Raw genomic sequence first — 22,283 nt, forward strand, 5'->3', positions numbered from 1 at the left:
TGCATGCAGCCCGGGTTCGATCCTCAGCACCACATACAAACAAAGATGTTGTGTCCGCTGAAAACTAAAAATAAATAAATAAATATTAAAGATTCTCTCTCTCTCTCTCTCTTTTAAAAAAAAAAAAAGGAAAAGAAAAAGAAATTGCATCCTGGTTGTGGTAGTTCTTTTTTCCTTGTATAAATTTGGCGATGATAATACTTGTATAAACGTATAGTTGGAATGCATTTAGAGAAAAGCTTTAATACATTTAGTAATTAACTCCCAGAAAAATAAAATAAAAATGAAAATATTCAGTCTAAATTTCATGAGACTCATGTGAGTATAGATTAATGATTTTTTAAAAACAAATTTTGAATCTTTAAGAGTACTTTGAGCACAATGTGTTATGCTTAATGTGCTGATTTTATTTTATTATTTTCAGGCAAACAACATGGGTGTTGGAGTAGTTGGAATTATAGAATGTAACTTCCTTAAGCCAACTCATAATAAGCAAGATTTTGACTATACTAATGAGTACAGGTATGTTACATATTTAAATTATTGACTGAGATTTTTGGAAATGGATTACTAAGAAATCCGGGATTTTCTTTATTTTTTATGAATCACAGAAGTAGATCTCATCAGTAAAGATAGTAGAATACACTTGGAATGGATTAGAATTTATAGGATGGAAGAAAATAGCTAAATGCCTTTTCTGTGTAAGCACCTCACCCACCCATTTACCTGAAAGTTCTATAATGTAGTATTAATTTTGTAAAGTGAAATGTAAAAATATCCATGTTATGGCAAGAAATTTAGATGAGGAGAAAGTTTTGAAAATATTTACAAAATAAGTGAGGGGCTGGGGATATAGCTCAGTTGGTAGAGTATTTGCCTAGCATGCCTAAGGCCCTGGATTCAATCCCCAGCACCACCCCCCCCAAAAAACCAAAAATCAAAAATTAACAACACCACCACAGTCAAAATAAGAATTCAATAATTTTAAGTAGGTATCAAGAAGGCCTGGCCATTCCTGATCTCTAGAAGGTGCCTGGTGTTGCTGGAGTGGGCTGTTAGTGGGAGAAGCATGGCCTGAAGCCACAGCTCTAGCTCCTCTGTGAGTACAGTGCTCCACCCAAACAACAGCAGAGTACAGAACATGGATGGGATTTGGAGCTGAAAAACAATAAACAAATAATGTTATAATCAAAAAGTCAAATGATTGTTGTTTAATAAGATTAACAGAATCTATAAGTATCTGGCAAGACTAAGGGAAAAAAATAAGAACATATGAATCATCAGTATGGAAAGTGAAAAGGAAGATACTGTAGGTCCTATAGGCATAAAAACATTGAAAGGATAGCTTGAACAAGTTTTCACTATTTTTATGGACATACTCCTTTGAAATTGAATCATTGCTTAGAAAAATTCCCATATATTAAATTCAAACATTTAAGGAAGAAGTAGTATCAGTCATACACAAACTCTTCTAAAGATATCCTAAGGTCACATAATCTGGACAATAAGCTCAAGACATTATAAGAAAGGAAATGTATATCAATCTCTCATCTTAATTAAAATTAGTCAATTATAATTAGTTATAAAATCTGAAAATAATAGCATACAATCCAGTGACATGTAAAAAAGATACCATTAAAACCAAGTGAGCTGTATCTGAAGATAGCATGTGTATTATTTTTTAATATTTATTTTTTGGTTGTAGGTGGACACAATATCTTTATTTTACATTTATTGGTGCTGAGGATCGAACCCAGTGCTCGTGCATGCTAGGCGAGCATTCTACCACTGAGCCACAACCCCAGCCCAGCATGTGCAGTTTTAATATTCAAGAATCAGTATAATTCATCACCTTGATTTTTTTTTTTTTTTTTTCGTACTGGGGATTGAACTTAGGGGTACTCGACCTCTGAGCCACATCCCCAGCCCTATTTTTTATTTTATTTAGAGACAGGGTCTCACTGAGTTGCTTAGTACCTCGGTAAGTTGAGGCTTTGAACTCATGATCCTCCTGCTTCAGCCTCCCCAGCTGCTGGGATTACAGGTGTGCACCCAGCAGCAAACATTATTTCTAATGGTGAATTGTTATTGCCAACTTTCTTCTAAAAAATGGGAATGGGATGAGGATATCAGCTCTTCACCATTGTTTTTGAAATAGTAGTTAGTTCAAGGTAGGAAGAATAAATGAAAACTAAAACGAAAAGGATTAAAAAGGTAGAAGTAAATTCATTATCTAGTGTTGATTGTATCAAATATATAAAAATTTCAAAACATGCAAAAACCTTTGACTTGCAAACTGTAAAATAATGTAGAAAGAAATTTAAGAAGTAAATAAGTATGTATACCAGAGTTAAAAATTGGAGGGCTGAAGGGCTGGAGTTGTGAAGCTTAGTGATAGAGCAATCGCCTAGCATGTGTGAGGCACTAGGTTCAATCCCCAGGACCACATAAAAATAAATAACTGAAGGTATTGTGATCATCTACAACTAAAAAATTAAAAAAAAAAAATTGGAGGGCTGAAAATTACAAAATAAGTTTTTCTCTAAAATGATTAAATGAATTAAACCATTTAATTTTTTTAAATCTTGCCATATATGTGATGGTGTTGATATTAAAAGTCTTATTATAAATTCTTTGTGAGAATTTGGGAGGATTAAAGCTACCTAAGACAGTCATTTCAAGAACAGCAAAGCAGGAGGACTTACATGTGCTTAAATGCTACTAGATATTAATTTATTACAAAGTTGTAGTAAGTAAGGAAGTCTGGTGTTAGTGATAGGATAGATAGTTTAGGGACTTTTATTTTCTATGCATCTTGTGACCTGATTTATCTCAAAGATTACATCATTGTGTAATGGAAAAATGATCATCTTTCTAAAAACTGCTGGGTCACTTGGCTTCCATATGGACAAAAGGAACCTTAACTTAAATGAAAGTCAATTCTAGATGATTTTTTCAACCTGAATGAGAAAAACAAAAATGTCATGTGGGTTTTTGGTTTTGTTTGTGTTTTGATGTTTTTGGGGGCGCGTAGGCGTAAGTGATGCTATGGATGGAACCCAGGGCCTCACTCATGCTAGACAAGAGCTCTACAACTGAGGAATACCCTAGCCCAGTAAGGCATGTTTTCAAATCAGAACCCCAAAAGTGTTGCTCCTCTTGGGCAAAATGAAAAAGACATAACTAATGTTGGCAAAATATAGAGCAGTTAGAACTCTGTTAAATCACCAGTCCCACGCAGAAGGTGGCATACATCTGTAATCCCAGCAAATTCAAGGCCAATATGGGCAACATAGGTCCTGTCTTACAATTAAAAGGACTGGGATATTGCTTAGTGGTAGGGCACCTCTGGGATACACAGCACCCCCCCCCCCCCCAAAAAAAAATCCTATCTGTGGAAATGGTTTATTATTGTTTTTTTTTTAATTTTATTTTTTAATATTTATTTTTTAGTTTATTTTTGTAGTTGGACACAATACCTTTATTTTATTTATTTTTATGTGGTGCTGAGGAGCAAACCCAGGGCCTCGCACATGCTAGGTGAGTGCTCTACCGCTGAGCCACAACCCCAGTGCTCTACTGCTGAGCCACAGTGCCCCCCCCTTAATTGTTTTTGAAAGCTGTTAAACTATTAAGTGAGTATCAGTGCACACCTTATGACCTTGCAAAAATGAGTAATGACTCACAGGCTGGGGAATACAGGGAATGAGAAAAAGATGAGATTGAGTCAAGGGATATGAGGAGAGGAGCAGGTTTGGGAGGGGTGATACATTCTCATTTAGACTTAGAATGTGATGCCATGGTGAGTTGGGTAGGTTACGAAGTGGTTTCTACCTAATGTTAACCTGCCAGAGTGTAAAATATGAAATCCTGATTTTTAAAAACTTAAAAAATTCAAAATGTTGTATTATTTGTATCTAAGTTCTTTGTGGTTTCTCTTACAGTAGTTGTTTAATGAATAATTAATTATTTAGTTGTGGCCTTTGTCTTGGTTTCATGAATTTATTAATGTCTTATTGTGGGAAAAGTGAAAGTCTTCATTGTAAAGTATAAGATCTTTTGAAGATGGGCTGGGATTGTAGCTCACTGTAGCACTTGTCTAGTATGTGTGAGGCCCTGGGTTTGATCCCCAATACCACATAAAATAAGTAAACAAAATAAAGCATGTGTCCATCTACAACTAAAAAAAAAAGATCTTTTGAAGTATTAATATTTTTTTTGCTGGTAGTGATGAGTACTTTTCATAAATCAAAAGTTTTGCCAGGCGCCATGGCGCATGTCTGTAATCACAGCAGCTTGGGAGGGCTAGGGCAGGAGGATCCTAAGTTCAAATCTGGCCTTAGCAACTGTGAGGTGTTAAGCAACTCAATGAGACTCTATCTCTAAATAAAATACAAAATAGGGCTAGGGATGTGGCTTAGTGGCGCAGTGTCCTTGAGTTCAATTCCTGGTATCAAAAAAAGAAAAGAGGGGCTGGAGTTGTAGCTCAGTGGTGGAGTGCTTGCCCCTCGTGCATGAGGCCCTGGGCTTGATCCTTAGCACCACATAAATAAATAAATGAATAAATAAACAAAAATAAGATATTTTAAAAAAAGTTTTGAGTTCTAATTTGAATTGAATTTGGTTGGGATTGAAATGAAGGGAGCCTCTGGTAGTCTCCCAGTTATTACTTTACAATATACCTCTGAACGGAGGGCCTAGTGCACTAGTATTTTGTTTGTTTGCTTATTATTTTTTATAATGAATGGGGATCCAGCCCAGAATCTCACACTTACTAGGCAAATGTTCTCCTACGGATTGTACCCTGGGCTCTTTAACTGTTTTATGTATTATTTCCAAGATGATCCTCTCTCTTTCCTAGGAACTTACAAAAAGTTCTTATAGGAACTTGGCATTACTTTGAATGTTCTTTATTAGTCATATATTCTGGATATCTTTTCTTTTCACGGTGGCCATGTAATGATTTTTAGATCATTTACATTTTCTCTTGTATTTGAAAAAATTAAATCTTTATTATGCTTTTTCTTGATTTTATAATTTTGCTTTTTAAAGACTTACAATAACAGCACTAGGAGAAAAGTTGAATGATTACTGGAATGAAATGAAAGTGAAGAAAAATTCAGAATATCCTTTAAATTTGCCAGTTGAAGATATACAGTAAGTACATTTAAAAAGTACCAGCTCACTCTGTTGTCAAGATGTGGTATTGGAGAATAAAGTGATTGTACTGTTTCACAAACTCTTTTTAAAATTTTTTTAGTTGTATATAGACTCAACGCCTTTATTTTTTTTATGTGGTGTTAAGATCGAACCCCGTACCAGTATTCACCCATCTATATGATACATGCTTATATCTTATTTCATTTTAAAATGCAAATCTCAACACATTAAATGGATTTCATAATCATAACAAGTTACATTTTATAGTTTGAAAAAACAGTGGTCTAGTGTAAACATTATGAGCATGAATCTAAACCCAAACAAGTACAGATTCTGGTTCTGCTTATGTATAAAGTATTAACAGTATGATGCCTGACAAGCACTTAATAACACATATCATATATTAACAATCCTGTAAACAAATGAGTAATATCTATATGTATCAATAAGGAAAGATATCCCAGATGTAATGAAAAACAATAAAGATGCAGCTCAGTGTATAAATTCCCTCCCCACTTTTTTTTTTTTTTGAGCATACATATACACATCTCTATTTTCATAAACATGGAAAATTTTTTCCATGATTCAAAAAATTAACAGAGGTGATCTCCTGAAAGAAAAGCTTTTTACTTCATAAACTTCTGGACTATTTTGAAGTTTTGTATACCAATATAAATGAGGTGTTTTTTTTTTTTTTTTGTGGTTCTGGGATCAAACCCAGGACCTTGTGCATGCAAGGCAAGCACTCTACCAACTGAGCTATATCCCCAGGCCCTATAAAATGAATTTTTATCCTTTGGTTTTGGTGCTAGGGATTTACTCTAGGATCTTGTGTATGCCAAACACAGACTCTCCCCTTCCTGTTTTTTAAAAACTAGATTAAAAATGTTATTGACATTATGGTGATGTCTTAATATGTTAAAATGGGTCTGCATAACTTTTTTTTTTATTGGTTGTTCAAAATATTACAAAGCTCTTGACATATCATATTTCATACATTTGATTCAAGTGGGTTATGAACTCCCATTTTTACCCCGTATACAGATTGCAGAATCACATCGGTTACACATCCACGTTTTTACGTATTGCCATTCTAGTGACTATTGTATTCTGCTGTCTTTCCTATCCTCTACTATCCCCCCTCCCCTCCCCTCCCCTCCCCTCCCATCTTCTCTCTCTACCCCATCTACTGTAATTCATTTCTCTCCCTTGATTTTTTTTCCCTTTCCCCTCACATCCTCTTATGTAATTTTGTATAACAATGAGGGTCTCCTTCCATTTCCATGCAATTTCCCTTCTCTCTCCCTTTCCCTCCCACCTCTCGTCCCTGTTTAATGTTAATCTTTTTCTCATGCTCTTCCTCCCTGCTCTGTTTTTAGTTGCTCTCCTTATATCAAAGAAGACATTTGGCATTTGTTTTTTAGGGATTGGCTAGCTTCACTTAGCATAATCTGCTCTAATGCCATCCATTTCCCTGCAAATTCCATGATTTTGTCAATTTTTAGTGCTGAGTAATACTCCATTGTGTATAAATGCCACATTTTTTAATCCATTCATCTATTGAAGGGCATCTAGGTTGGTTCCACAGTCTAGCTATTGTGAATTGTGCTGCTATGAACATCGATGTAGCAGTATCCCTATAGTATGCTCTTTTAAGGTCTTCAGGGAATAGTCCGAGAAGGGCAATAGCTGGGTCTGCATAACTTATTTATAGAACTTGTAATTTTCAATGAGAAAAATATAAAGGCAAGGGGCTGGAGATGTGGCTCAAGTGGTAGCACGCTCGCCTGGCATGCGTGCGGCCCGGGTTCGATCCTCAGCACCACATACAAACAAAGATATTGTGTCTGCCGAAAGCCGAAAACTAAAAAATAAATATTAAAAAATTCTCTCTTTTTCTCGCTCTTAAAAAAAAAGATAAAAAAAATAAAGGCAGTCTATGAACTTCCATAAAAAGAAAAGTACAATATTATATGTCAAATTTTTTTACATTTTGACAAATTCAGAAACATGCTATAATTACATAAGAAAGCAAAAGAACACACAACATAAAATTGGTTAAATTATAGAACTGTAGTTTCTTTGTTTTTTATACTTGGGAGTTTTACTGTGCTAATAAATAAACTATAGATAGATTCAATACTGTACATGTTAACTTTTTTTTTTTTTTAATTCTTTTTAGTTGTCAATAGAACTTTATTTTGCTTTATTTGTATGTGATGCTAAAACTCAAACCCAGGGCCTCACACATGCTAGGCAAGGGCTCTACCACAGAGCTACAACCTCAGTCCTAGATGCTAACTTAATGTAAATTTCACAAGGCATTTGTAATTTTTTAAGTTGGTATTATCATCAAACAAATTTAATAGTATGTTATTAAACAAGATAGTGAAATTGTTTTGTTCAAATTGTTCAAATTAACTTTTTGGAGATAGCCAATATCATTATTTTTTTTAAATATGTATAATAATAATAGCTATGTCACAGATTTTTCAGGAAAAGAGTTCAGTGACTAGACATTTTGTGCTAGAAATAATATAAAAATCAAATGAAGTCCTTAAGGGTCTATATTTCTTTCCTTTTTTATATTTTTTAAATTCTAAAAGTTTTTTTAGTAGTAGATGGACAGAATGCCTTTTTATTATTTATATGTGGTGCTGAGGATTGAACCAAGGCCTCACACATGCTAGGCAAGTTGTCTACCACTGAGCCACAATCCCAGCCCAGGGGTCTGTATTCCTACAGTGTTGGTTTTGTTTTGTTACAGGAAACGTCCTGATCAAATGTGGGTTCAATGTGATTCCTGTCTGAAGTGGCGAAAATTACCAGATGGGATAGATCAACTTCCAGAAAAATGGTATTGCTCCAATAACCCTGACCCACAGTTCAGGTACCATATAGTTGGTAGTACCCTTTTTGAAAAGGCAGAAAGTGCTTTTTAATATGTATGAATAGGCACTGGTGACATGTTATTCCTATTTGATTTCTGTCTAGAAACTGTGACGTTCCAGAAGAACCTGAAGATGAAGATTTGGTACATCCCACTTATGAAAAAACCTACAAAAAGAAGTAAGTGCTGTATTCATGTCTGGTGAGGATATGATGCTTAAATCATAAGTAGCAATGTTTGGCAGCATTAATTGATGTTTCCCCCAAGGCAAAGCTAGTATAACTAAAAAAGATGATATGGAATGCATAATATCAAGCACTTTTTTTCCTTAAGTTTGTGCTGTGAACATCTTTTTCTTCATCACTTGGTGGTATTGCTATCCTATTTATAAGTTAAATGAAGTATTTTGATCATTTTGAACTGTACATGAACTGTAAGTGAACACATTACCCTTAGGAACTAACAGTCTTAACAGAGAAGGTGATGTGTGTGTATTACAAATTAGAAGTTTGGGAGTGTTGTGAAAGGTACATTGTAAGGAAGCTCTTAAGGAGAGTCTTCTAGCTGGGGTTGTAGAGCTGGTGGGTAGAAATAGGTCATGAAACTTCATGAAGAAGGTCATTTTTATAATAGGCTTCGCAGGATGGGTAAGAGCCTAATTAGAGTAAATATGTGAGTGGTAATAATGCAAAATGGAAGTGGAGCAAATAAGATGGGAAAACTTAAGGCTAATGTACTACTGTACACAGAAGCTGACTTCACTAAAAATCTTTCTGGTGTACTGTTCTTTAGTTAAATTTAATAGCTATATTAGAACTAAAGAAACCAGTTAGAAGCCTATGTGATATTCTAGTTTAAAGATTTGCAGTTCAGGTCTGTAGGGATACAAAGTTTTGTTTAAAAGTTAATTAAAAATATAAAAAGTATTCCCTTGTCTAAGGGTTTGCCGCTCATTATAATGAAATTAAAGCAAAGTTTAGTGTACATATCTGAGTAATTGGTAGTGAAGGAGCAGGTATAACATTTGGAAATGGGATGGAGGTGTAATAATGAGGTAAATTTAAATGTTCATGTTTCATCTTTTCTTTTAAAGCAACAAAGAAAAATTCAGGATCAGACAACCAGAAGTGATACCACGGGTAATTAAGCTTTCCATTTCATAGCTGTGGATTAATTTTGGTAGTACATAGCTTTAACCAATAATTGCCTTTTTTTTTTTTTTTAATTTTAACTTTTTTAGTTACAGGTGGACACAATGTCTTTATTTTACTTTATGTGGTGCTGAGGATTGAATTCAGTGCCTCACGCATGCTAGGCGAGTGTTCTACCACTGAGCCACAACCCCAGCCCCAATAATTGCCTTTTAAATTTTGGATTTTCGTAACAGACTGAAGGAATATTGTTTATTTATTTCACAATCCTCCCCCTCCCCCTTCTACCCCTCCGTGCCCTCTTTTCTGACTCTATAACTTTTTAACCAAGCAACTCATTCAGACTGTTCGGTTGTATTTAGTTGGGCATAATCTGAGTAAAAGCAAAACAAAGTCTTATAATTTATAAGAATCTTACTGTAATCCCAGCTACTCAGAGGCTGAGGCAGGAGAAGGTCAGCCTCATCTATTTAATAAGATCTTGTCTCAAAGTTTTAAAAAAGGACTGGAGATGTAGCTCAGAGGTGGAATGTTCCCCAGTACCTTTAAAATTAAAAAAATAAAAAAAACTTACTATTAGGCAGTTGAGGAAAGAAAGAGTCGCAGGGCCACCCAGAGAACCTGATCCAAAGCTGGTGTTTTCTTCTCCTTTGTTGACTTCTCAGACTGCCCTTCACATTTCTTTCTTACTGCTTACTGATATTAAGGAATTTTGCTGAGTAGTTAAATTTCTTATATAAGGAGTTTTAATCTGCTGTGGGATGTGTATGTTTGCTTAAAATTTCATTGAAATATTTTAGTGTAGAGGGTTTAGGGGTGAAAGATCTTGAAGGAAAAAGAAGAATGGGTTTATTTTGGTTTATGTATATCTTCCATTCCTTTCTCAAAAAATATATTCTTAGCATCTCTCAGTAAGTCCTATACTATAGTGTCACCACATTACTAAATCTTTTTTTGGCTTTGTGGGCCACGTGGATGTTTTTTTGTTTGTTTGTGTGTTTTTTTGTTTTTTAATCTGGTGCTGGGAATTGAAGCTGGGGCCTTGTGTATGTGAGGCAAGCACTCTACCAACTAAGCTATATCCCCAGTCCCACATAGATTGTGGGTTTTTTAAAGATATCAATGGACCTTTGGTTTTATTTATTTGTATGCAGTGCTGGGAATTGAACCTAGTACCTCAAACATGCTAGGCAAGTACTCTACCACTGAGTCACAACCCCAGCCCCCCCCACAGAGTTTTTATTGCATATTTTTTCTTGTGTTTACATCCTTTAAAAATGTAAAACCATTTTTAGCCCATTTCTAGGCTGCATTTGGCTTATTGGTGTATTTTTACTCCCTGGTTAGCGTATATTTAGGATAGTTCTCAATATCCCATGAGATAATGGGAAAAGAGAAGCTTGTATCTTGTGTTTCAGGTACGTAACATTTAGATAGTTTTTTTAAAGATCTGTTTTTGTCCTCCAACAGATTAATGCTGAACTGTTTCGGACAACCCCTGTTTCAAGTCAGAGTTTTTCTCCTGTGAGGGAAAGTATTTCAAGGGGACATCATTCAGAAGTGACAAATTCCTATCCAACAAGACCTATAAATAATCATCGAGTTTCACCTCAGTCTGAACCTGAGAACAACAGGTTTGTTGTGTTTTTCTATTTGTGGAATATTGAATTGAGCCTTTATGTGACATTCCTATGGCAATAATGCAATTCTAGGCAATTACAGTTTATATGAATGTAAAATATCTTAAGGACAAATTACTTTGCTTTTATTGTCTAAATTTTCCTCCATCCTCAATGTTGCCGAACATACTGCCCAAATAGCAAACCAGTATAGATAGCCCTCCAAGTGTGGAAAAAGTAATCCATTGGTGATAATTTGACAGGAAACTACATAAAGATAATGAGGACTGGTGTTGTGGCTTAGTGGTAGAGCACTCACCTTGCATGTGTGAAGCACTGGGTTTGATCCTCAGTACCACATAAAAATAAATTAATTAAATAGAGGTATTGTGTCCGTCTACAACTTAAAAAAAAAAAAATGAAGCAGGTTTTAGGCCCAGCATGATAGTTCATGTCTGTAATCACAGCTGCTTGGGAGGCTGAGGCAGGAGGATCGCAAGTTCAAAGCCAGCCTCAGCAAAAGCAAGGAGCTAAACAACTCTGTGAGACCCTGTCTCAAAATAAAATAAAAAAGGGCTGGGGATGTGGCTTAGTGGTTGAGTGCCCCTGAGTCCAATGTCTGGTACCAAAAAAGAAAAGAAAAAAGAAACACATATTAGGAAGGAAAAATAAAAGTATGTAAGTATGTATTTAACCTCAAATATATTAGTAATTACACAAAATATAAATGGAAAATGAGGCAGGTTTAATTCAGGGAAACTCTTCTATTTGAAATGATAGGGAATACTAGTGTGCTTTATGGTTTATCTTTGGTCATTGAATGCTGATAAAAACTGTGATGCACAAATGAAAATGGAAGTGCTATTCCCTAGAAAATACAAAGACAGGATCTGGGGTAGGGACCTTATGGTTTGGGTATGTATTCCTTGGAATGCTTCGAAGAGCTCAGATGAAGAGATCTTTTACAGTGTACAGATCTAGTGCTTGAAGGAGATCTCAATAGTCAACTATTTCCTGATCTGTAAAAGGAGAAAATAATGACTTCATTGATTCAATGATCAATTCTGTAAATCTGTGTTTGTTTTTTTTTAATGAACATGGGCTTTTTTTTTTTTTTTAATTTGTTGAGCATGGGCATTTATTAAAAGTTTAAGATAATGCTGGGCACGGTGGCACTCCTCAGGAGGCTGAGGCTGGAGGATCACAAGTTTGAAGCCAGCCTTAGTAGTGAGACCCTGTCTTAAAATAAAAACATTAAGGGGCTGGGGTTGTGGCTCAGTGGTACAGTGCTCACCAAGCACGTGAGGGGTGCTGGGTTCGATTCTCAGCACCACATAAAAATAAAATAAAGGTATTGTGTCCAACTACAACTAAAACAAAATATTTAAAAAAATAAAAACGTTAAAATGGCTGGGAATGTAGCTCAATGGTAGAACATCCCTGGGTTCAATCCCACACTACCCCCAAAATAATAGTAATAATAATTCTTATTATTTTAAAAAATTTATAATTGTGCATTTGTTAGAATCATTACTTAATGGTCATCCATTTTGTTTGTAATTTATAATCTTACATTTTATATATAATTTTTTTCCAGCCTAAAACGGAGGCTTTCTACTCGTTCCTCAATTTTGAATGCAAAGAATCGGAGATTAAGTAATCAAACATTTGAAAATTCAGCTCATAAAGATGACAATGATGATGATGAAGATGTGATCATCTTAGAAGAAAACAGTACTCCCAAACCTGCAGTAGATCATGATGTTGAAGTTAAACTAGAACAGAGTCACATTGAACAAAGTAGTGTTCAAGTTGAGCTTGTGGGCAGTGCTAAACCTTGTGGGCAGGCTAACTCAACAAGCACTGCATCATCCAGGTGTGATCAGGGTACTACTGCAGCCACCCAGACGGAAGCACCAAGTTTAGTTATTAAAAAGGAAGAAATTATTGAAGATGAGATAGATGTAAGAAATGATATAGCAATACTGCCCTCCTGCGTAGATGCTGAAGGAAAGATACAGGAAGCCCAGGAAACCTTTGCTAAGGCTGCAGATGATGTTGGCTGCCAGTTACAGGAGCTGAGAAATGAACTACTTTTAGTCACTCAAGAAAAAGATAATTATAAGAGACAGTGTCATACATTTACAGACCAAATCAAAGTGTTACAACAAAGAATACTGGAAATGAATGACAAATATGTGAAGAAGGAAACTTGTCATCAATCTACTGAAACTGATGTATTTTTACTTGAGAGTATTAATGGCAAATCTGAAAGTCCAGACCATGTGGTATCTCAGTATCGGCAAGCTTTGGAAGAAATAGAAAGGCTGAAAAAACAGTGTAGTGCTTTGCAACATGTAAAGGCTGAATGCAGCCAGTGTTCTAATAGTGAGAGTAAAAGTGAGATGGATGAAATGGCTGTGCAGCTTGACAGTGTATTTAGACAACTGGACAAATGCAGTATTGAGAGGGACCAGTACAAAAATGAGGTGAGTTGTATCATTCCACATAGTCTTGAAAGTCCAGGGCTATTTAAAACTTAAGGAACTGCTAGATTGGAGAACTTTCATTTCATAAATAAATGTTTGTTACTCTCCTGGTTCTTAACAAGGGGGTTGGGCCTATTGGGGGCATGTAGTTGATGTAGGTGTATTTGGTTCTTACAGTATTTGAGGAGATTGCTGGAAAAGAGTGGATGTATCTAGATACAGTTAAGTTCTGTAGTGCACAGGATATAGCTGTAAGATAGATTATTATCTTGTTCAGAATACCGATACCATCCCTTTTAGATACTTAATTCCTCAATATAGTCAGAACTTTGCATCCATTATTAGTATGCCTTTCAATAACCATAATGAGTTAGATGTTATATCCATATCTTATAGATGAACTCTCTGAGGATTAGGTTTGTTCTCAAATGGCACAATATCTCGAAATTACCAAAAACAGACTTCTTCATTGTTCCTTTGCTTCTCATTATGCAGTTGTGTTCTCAGATGGCTCTTCAGGACCAGCCATCATATCTGCTTTCCAAGCTGCAAGAAAGAGAAGGGGTATAGTTTCTTGCAGTTGCTTGTAGTCCATCTTGCAGAACTTAATTCACCTGGTTAGTGGGTGCCTGTCAGGGAAATGGAATCGGTCTAAGGGGTCTTTTACTGAAGAAAGAGAGAAACAGTAATTACCAGGAAATAATTGGTAGGTAGCCTGTGCATAAGCTTCCACTTCAAATCCAAGAAGCTCCTTTTAAATCTATTTTATGTACATTATATTTTGTAAAGTTTGAGAGAGTTTCCTTGCTCCTTCCTGGAAATATTGCTGACATAACTGTTCACTCAGACATTCTTCATGATATGTTAGGTCAGGATCTAGATGACAAAATATATAACAGTCAATACAAGCTTATTATAAGTTGGTATTAAGTGTGTAAGAAATGAAAACCATAGTGACAACAAAATTTAGGCATTAGTGTCTTTCAAAGTTTCAATTTTTAGGTACCATTCATGTAGTTATTAACGTTTTGTTTTCTTTTACTATAAAAAGATGTAGAAGTAAAGCTAAACAAATGAAACTTTGTGTAAAATTATTGGGTGTGTTTAACATTTTTTGATAATTGGTAATTTTTATCATGCCAGTTCTCTATTTCTTACTTTAAATTTGCACTTTAACAATATTTTAAAATTTTAGTTATAAAGTTAATTTATATTTTTGTCAGGTTGAATTATTGGAAATGGAAAAATCACAGATTCGTTCTCGGTGTGAAGAACTCAAAACTGAAATTGAACAGTTAAAATCTGCAAGTCCTCAGAGAGGAACAGATGTTTCAACTTCAAGTAACATTGAGGAGTCTGTAAATTATGCAGATGGGGAAAGGTAATATTAAATGAGGTATTTTGCTGGGGCTGCAGTTAGAGTAGAATGCTGTTTTTTTCTATTAACACACATTAAATATTGTTCTATGAAAAGAAGTCATTGCTTTATAATGTTTTGAACAACCAATAAAAAAAAAAAAGAAAATTTTATAGCATAAACTCCACCCTTATTAGCAAATGCTGGTAACTGCTGCAATTCCAAATACCCTTGCAGTCATTTGGAAAATGTTCTGCAGTCACATTCACTGAAAACATTTACAACAATATTTCTCATTACTTTTTTAAAAAATATATTTATGTATGTATGTAAAAAAAAAAATAAAAATGCATGCATCCCAAACCTGGAAAAAAAAAAAGAAAAAGAAAAGAAGTCATTGATGTCTGCTGTCATCCCAGTGTTCTGTACAGATTCAAAAGAGGTAACATCATTATCCCTTCAAGTTGCAAACAGTTAATGTTCTGTTTAAGTGAAAGAACCTAGAAGGAACAAAAAATGGTTTGAGACAGGTAATCCCAGTGGCTTGGGGACTGAGGCAGGAAGATCACAAGTTCAGAGTCACCCTCAGCAACTTAGCAAGGCTCTAAGCAAATTAGCGAGACCCTGCCTCAAAATAAAAAAGAAATATATATATATGCACACGCACACCACACTTGCTAAAACCATTCATCTGTTGATGGGCATCTGGGTTGATTCCATAATTTTAGATTCTTACCAGCGGTGCTGCTATGAACATTGATGTGGCTGTGTTGCCTAGTATGCTGATTTTAGTTTTTTTTTTTTTTAAGAAAATACTCAGGAGTGGGATAGCTGGGACATATGGTAGTTCCATGCCTAGGTTTTTGAGGAATTTCCAACTGCTTTCCATTTTATGTACATTATTTTTTTGTGATGTTTGAGAGAGTGGTTGTACTACTCTGCAGTCCTCTAACAATGTATCAGTGTTCCTTTCTCCCCACAACCTGTCCAGTATTTATTGTTGTTTTTTGTTTGTTTGTTTTTGTACCAGGGATTGACTCCAGGAGCGCTCAACCACTGAGCCATGTCTCCCGTGCTTTTATATATATATATATATATATATATTTAATTTTTTTTTTAAGTTATAGATGGACACAAAACCTTTATTTATTTATTTTCATGTGGTGCTGAGGATCCAACCCAGTGCCTCACACATGCCAGATGAGTGCGCTACCACTGAGCCACAACCCCAGCCCTTCTTATTTATATTTTATCTAGAGACAGGGTCTTGCTAAGTTACTGAGGCTGGGTTTGAATTTGGGATCCTCTTGCCTCAGCCTCACCAGTCACTGGGATTACAGGTGTGTGTCATCATGCTTGGCTTGTTGTTTACATTTTTATTTTTTTTGGTGTGGGGGCGGTACCGAGGATTGAACTCAGTAGCACCCAAGCACTGAACCACATCCCCAGCCCTATTTTGTATTTCATTATTTTATTTAGAGACAGGGTCTCACTGAATTGCTTAGTACCTTGCCATTGCTGAGGCTGGCTTTGAACTCCTGTCTCAGCCTCATGAGCTGCTGGGATACAGACATGCACCACTGAGCCTGGCCTGTTGTTTATATTCTTGATCATTGCCATTCTGACTGGAGTGAGATAGAATCTTAATGAGGTTTTAATTTGCATTTCCCTGACTGGTAGAGGTATTAAACATTATATCATATATTTATTGGCCTTTTGTGTTTCTTCTATTAAGAAGTTTCTGTTTAGTTCTTTTGCCCATTTATTGATTGGGTGATTTGTTTTTTTTTTTTTTTTTTGGTGTTAAATATTTTTAGTTCTTTGTATATTTGGATATTAATCCCCTATTGGAGGAGTAGCTGGCCAAGATCTTCTCCATTCTGTATGCTGTCTTCATGCTCTTAATCGTTTCCTTAAGCTGTCTAGCATATCACTATTTTCCAGGTGATAATGATACTTAAATTAGATATTTTGCTAGTCCATGTTTTCTTCAGTCTGCAAATTAAAAGTATAAATAGGGACCAGACCAAGCAAGTAATTGTAGAAACGCTGTGCTTTGACCTGGGCTAGCATTTGATGGGTAAGGAGATTAAAATCTAATGAATCTAATGGATAAAATGAATTATTAAATCCAGTTCTTCAAGTGAAGTTTTGCTTTTCTTTTGTTTAACTCTGTTTCATTTTGCAAAGAGTTGATTCTAACGTTTTCACTTTAAAATTCTGTGTGTGGGGTAATCCATACTGATATTCATCTAATGAGTCTCCTATTTGTATTTGCAGCCTCAAACTTCGATCTCTTCGAGTTAATGTAGGACAACTGCTGGCCATGATTGTACCTGATCTTGATCTTCAGCAAGTGAATTATGATGTTGATGTAGTTGATGAGATTTTAGGGCAAGTTGTTGAGCAAATGAGTGAAATCAGTAGTACTTAAAGTATGTCTCATGAATTAATAAAATACTTGCCCAGTCCTTTTTCTTGTATGGCTTTCAAAATATAAACAGTTTTGTTCTTTAGTTTTGATAGGTAACAGACTGAAGAACCATTATCTTTACTGTATTCTATGCATTCAGATGTGGTCACAGATATTGTGGGCACATTTCCATCTTTTTTTAATGCCTGTGAATTGTTGGTATTGAGCAGCTGAATAGCTAACTTATGACTGTTTTGAATGTATATATCTGAATGTAAATATTAGGCCCATACATATTTTTTTATTGTTCCTAAAATACATAAGTGATTTTCACCAAGAGGTTTTCAGGTTGCCCCTAAGCTTTGTGCAATTTTTTCTGGTTGCCAAAAGAGTATTTTTCTTGGAATTGAGGGCTGTACCATGATATAAATGAAAATGCTACTACTTTTGATTTTCTTATAAAGGAGTTTAAATAATTTTTAAATAATGTAAGAGCACTCCTGATTACAGTCTGGTTATAAGGGAATGAGCATTAGTGTTTCTTTTCTATAAATTCCTATCTCTTGACACACATTATTCATGAAAATATTGTAAGCAAAAACTGACTCCATTTTGCCAGGGTTTTTCTTGTGCTGAGATTGCCAATCATGATCAAACACAAAGTGTTTTTATAAAACAAAGAAACAATCGTTAGTATAAAGTATTGAAAATATTAAATAACCACCAAGTTTACTTTTGAAGCCCATTTTTAGCTGTTTAGTCAGCATGGAGTGGGCACAATAATTATTTAATATTTCTTTTTGTGAAATTTCCTGTACAGCCTTTTGTAGGATTATTGCAGATTAATATGAGTTGAGGAAGACAATCTTTCTCGACAATACTGCAAACCTTTTATTATATTACAGACCTAAGTGTTTTATATCCTGGAGTTAAGGAACAAACTGCCCTAGGATTATAGTATTACATGCCATAATATATGCTTTATTGTTTTATGTTTTGTGCAATCTTAAAGAAATAGCTTTTTATTAAGTATATATCTCTATGTGTATATAATTAAAAATCATATTTTCAACAACTAAAATAGGCATTATTTTTTCCAAAGTTTTATCATCGCTATTTATTTTTACTTTTGTTTCTGAAAATTCAAGACATATTCATTTTGTATGTATGCTTAATTACATGTCTGTCATACAATATTGAATTTCTATTGTATATTACCTTCTGGAAAGAGCAAATAAATGAAGATTGTTTTTATTTGCTTGATAAAGTAATTGAAAGTGTATTTTTGGTATGAAACTGGTTTTGTCTCAATTGTAACTGCCCACATTTTTAAAATACATTGTAATAAAATATATGATGTCTGCCTCTTCAGATATCCTTTTTAAAAGATTCAATGTTAACTTCAATTTATTTTAAAACTAAAAATGTATCCTTTAGATTATCAGGTTGAGCTCATTCTACTAAATTAATTGTTAGACTAAGTGTTTGAGGCTGAGTTCGTTAGGGAGAATGTGTGTGTTTGTTGTATTCAAGAGGAAAACTTTTTCTTGTTTAAAAAAAAAAAAAGCATTTCATCTGGAGAAAACTTGCCTAAATGATGACACCTGTATAAATCACACAAGTTTGTGAATATTTGTTGATGTAATAGGGTTTTTTTGGAATTTGCCATTTTTTCCTTCTTGCTGGTCAGCTTTTATATTTTTGAATTACCTATCTTAATTAATCTGGAAAAAATAATTGTGGAATTAGTAAGAGAAACTTGCTAAATTTTATTTTTTATTTTTATTTTTGGCAGTACTGAATGTTAAGCCTAGAGATACTCTACCCCTGAACTATACCCTAGTTCTTTTTATTTTGAGACAGTCTATATTGCCCAGGCTGGGCTTGAATTACAATCCTCCTACTTCAGGCTCGGATTACAGGACTGTGCCACTTCCATCTGGCTCTAAATTGGTTCTTTAGAAGTACTTCTATATTTTTCACTCCTTTAAGAAATATTGCCATGATTTGAGGCTGAAAATGTAGCTAACAACAAACTTAAGACATCGAGGGCTTTTGCAAGACTTATCAGTTTTCCTTGTTGTTGAGTTTGTAGAAATCTAGTGTTGGAGGGAAGTCTTACTTAAAAATTTTTTCTTTTAAAACAAACAATGGCAAAAAACAAAGTATGAGGAAGCCCAAAAAATCAGTCTAGACCTGCTTTGGTCAACTGAGTCTACAGAGTAGTGAATGCTGAGGGATGGCACAGACTAAGCGCAATGAACATGTCCTGTGTCCTTCCTTTGAGCCTCAAGTCCTAATGTGGCGGGAGGTCCTGCTGGTCATACTGCCTGTGATCTCAGATGCTTGGTTCTTACACTTGGGTCATACTGGTCATTGAGGAATCATTTAAGTGATTTTTTTTTTTTTTTTTAAGTACTATACTGAGAATTGAATCCAGGGGTGTTTTACCACGCAGCTACATCCCCATCTTCCCCTTCCCCCTATTTTAAATTTTACATTTTGAGACAGAGTCTCACTAAGTTACTGAGGCTGGATTTGAACTTGGTGATGGATTATAAGTATGTGTTACCACACTTAGTGAATCTGCACCCCATTCCTTTTTTTTGGGGGGGGGGTACCAGGGATTGAATTCGGGCATCACTGAGCCACACATTCCCAGCTCTATTTTGTATTTTATTTAGAGACAGGGTCCCAATGAGCTGATAAAGTGCCTCACTTTTGCTGAGGTTGGCTTTGAACTCAAGATCCTCCTGCCTCAGCCTCCTGAACTGCTGGGATTATAGGCGTGCGCCAGCATACCTGCTTGCACTCTATTCTTATTAAGTCAGTTTTGGGGGATGGACCCAGGTAAATATTTTTGGATTTTTTTTTTTTTTTTGTATCAGGTATTAAACACAAGGGTGCTTAACTTCTGAACCACATCCTCAGCCCTCCCACCCCCCTCCTTTTTTTTGCTTTTATTACTGGAGATTTAATCCAGGAACATTTAACCACTGAGCCATATCTCCACTCTTTGTATTTGAGACAGGATCTCAATAAGTTGCTGAGACTGGCCTTGAGCTTGTGATCCTCCTGCTTTAGCTTCCTGAGCCACTGGGATTACAGGTGTGTACCACTAACTCCAACCCCATAACAGTATTTTTATGTATTTATTTTTAGTTGTAGATTCACACAACACCTCCATTCATTTATTTATTTTTATTTGGTGCTGAGGATCAAACCCAGTGCCTCATAGGTGTGAGGCAAGCGCTCTGCCACTGAGCCACAACCCCAGCCCCCCATAATAGTATTTTTTGACTCCTACACAGATACATTAATATAATATTATATGTGTAAAATTTATTTTTAATGTGGTGCTGAGGATTGAACCAGTGCTTCACATGTGCTAGGCAAGCGCTCTGCCACTGAGCTACAACCCCAGTCCCTATTTATCTATTTTAATGGTATTAGGGATTGAACACAGGAGTTCTCTACCACTGAGCTACAGACTTTTTTTCTTTTTAAGAAATGTGTATTTTTTTTTTTTAATTTTAATATTTATTTTTTAGTTTTTGGTGGACACAACATCTTTGTTTGTATGTGGTGCTGAGGATCGAACCCGGGTTAATTTTTAAAAAAATATTTATTTTTTAGTTGTAGCTGGACACAGTACCTTTATTTTATTTATTTATATGTGATGCTGAGGATCGAACCCAGGGCCTTGCCTGTGCTAGGTGAGTACTCTACCACTGAGCCACAACCCCAGCCCTTAATTTTATTTTGAGAGGGTCTCACTAAGTTGCCCCGGGGTTGGCCTGGAACTTGCCATCCTCCTGCCTCAGCTTCTCAAGAAGATGGGATTACAGAAGTGTGCCACCATACCCGGTTAGCCAGCTTTCAAAAAATGCCAGGAAAAGTCTCCTCAGATGAACCTGTGCATTTCTTTTATCAAGCAAAAGCAAAGCATCCCATGACATTTGTTTCCTGATCTAATAGGAAGCTCAGGGGTGGGCTAAGTCTCCTTTGGAAACTTAACCCCACTTAAAAAGCTTGCTGTATTTGTCTTTGCCTACTGATTGGTGTACAACTTCAAAATGTTACATTATTGCTCTTTTTTTAATATTTATTTTTTGGTTGTAACTGAACACAATATATCGATTTTATTTATTTATGTGATGCTGAGGATCAAATCTAGGGCCTCTCACATGTGAGGCCAGCGTTATACCCCTGAACCACAACCCTAGTCCTTAATTGTGGCTCTTTTGTTTGTACTTGTGTGTATCATTAGTGATTGAACCCAGGATACTCTACCACTGAGCTATTTCCTCAGTACTTTTTGTTTGTTTGGTAGCAGCAATTGAACCGAGGGGCACTTAACCATTGAGCCACCTCTCCTGCCCTTCTAAAATTTTAAAATTTAGAGACAGGATCTCCGTGAATTGCTTAGGGGCTTCCTAAATTGCTAAGCTGGCTTTGAATTGTAGCCTCCGGAGCCGCCGTGCACCACTGTGCCGGGCCTCACTTTAGCTTTTAATTGTAATTGTGTACATTGCTCCTGGAAGACAAGGTCTCTATTTTATTGTTATTTGAAACTCCAGTGACTAGGCTGGCCTCTTTTCAGGGTGATAACTCTCAACTACTCATGAACACATTTTGACGTTTTGGGCAGGTCACAAGAACTGTTTACCCACCTGACCTATCTTTTATGAGACTGTAAAATACCCCAAGGGTATTTACACTACTGAGGATCCAGTGCCAGCATAGGGGCCAGCATATAGCAGATGCTTAGTACCTGTTTGCTGCAAGAATGAACCAAGGGGCTGGGCGTGGTAGCACATGCCTGTAATCTCAGGTGCTTGGGAGGCTGAAGCAGGAGGATCGCACGTTCAAAGCAGGCTCAGCAAAAGCGAAGAGCTAAGCAACTCGGTGACACCCTGTCTCTAAATAAAAACAAAATAGAGCTGGGGATGGGGCTCCGTGGTCGAGTGCCCCTGAGTTCAATTCCTGGTAGCCCCTCCAAAAAAAAAAAAAGCGAACCAAGGGAATAAGTGATCGTAGTAAAGAATTTATAGTCTCATCCATTCTTTCGTCCCAGCGAGTCTGCAGGAATCCGTAAGTCTGCTGGAGGAACCCTCCTTCGTACCCGCGGGATGGCGGTGGACCAGACAGGGCGCCGGAGGCGGGGCACCCCGGAGCCCCGCCCATCAGAAGGTGAGGCGCTG

General features: G+C 35.9%; 1 protein-coding gene across 1 annotated transcript in view; it reads left to right on the forward strand.

Annotated features, from left to right (window-relative positions):
- Morc3 (MORC family CW-type zinc finger 3) overlaps nt 1-18,468 on the forward strand; it is a 48,258-nt gene extending 29,790 nt beyond the window's left edge. Inside the window, exons 9-17 of the mRNA XM_058577242.1 lie at nt 425-522; nt 5,053-5,157; nt 7,928-8,050; nt 8,155-8,229; nt 9,144-9,189; nt 10,672-10,835; nt 12,418-13,309; nt 14,533-14,690; nt 16,947-18,468. Coding sequence (XP_058433225.1) covers nt 425-522; nt 5,053-5,157; nt 7,928-8,050; nt 8,155-8,229; nt 9,144-9,189; nt 10,672-10,835; nt 12,418-13,309; nt 14,533-14,690; nt 16,947-17,100 — 1,815 coding nt within the window. The 3' untranslated portion in view covers nt 17,101-18,468. The remainder of the gene's footprint in view (nt 1-424; nt 523-5,052; nt 5,158-7,927; nt 8,051-8,154; nt 8,230-9,143; nt 9,190-10,671; nt 10,836-12,417; nt 13,310-14,532; nt 14,691-16,946) is intronic.
- Nucleotides 18,469-22,283: the final 3,815 nt, after the last annotated feature.

This window comes from Marmota monax, unplaced genomic scaffold (genome assembly GCF_021218885.2).
Source record: "Marmota monax isolate L192 unplaced genomic scaffold, Marmota_monax_Labrador192_F-V1.1 WCK01_AAM20220418_F8-fsc00125, whole genome shotgun sequence".
Classification (NCBI taxonomy): Eukaryota; Metazoa; Chordata; class Mammalia; order Rodentia; family Sciuridae; genus Marmota; species Marmota monax.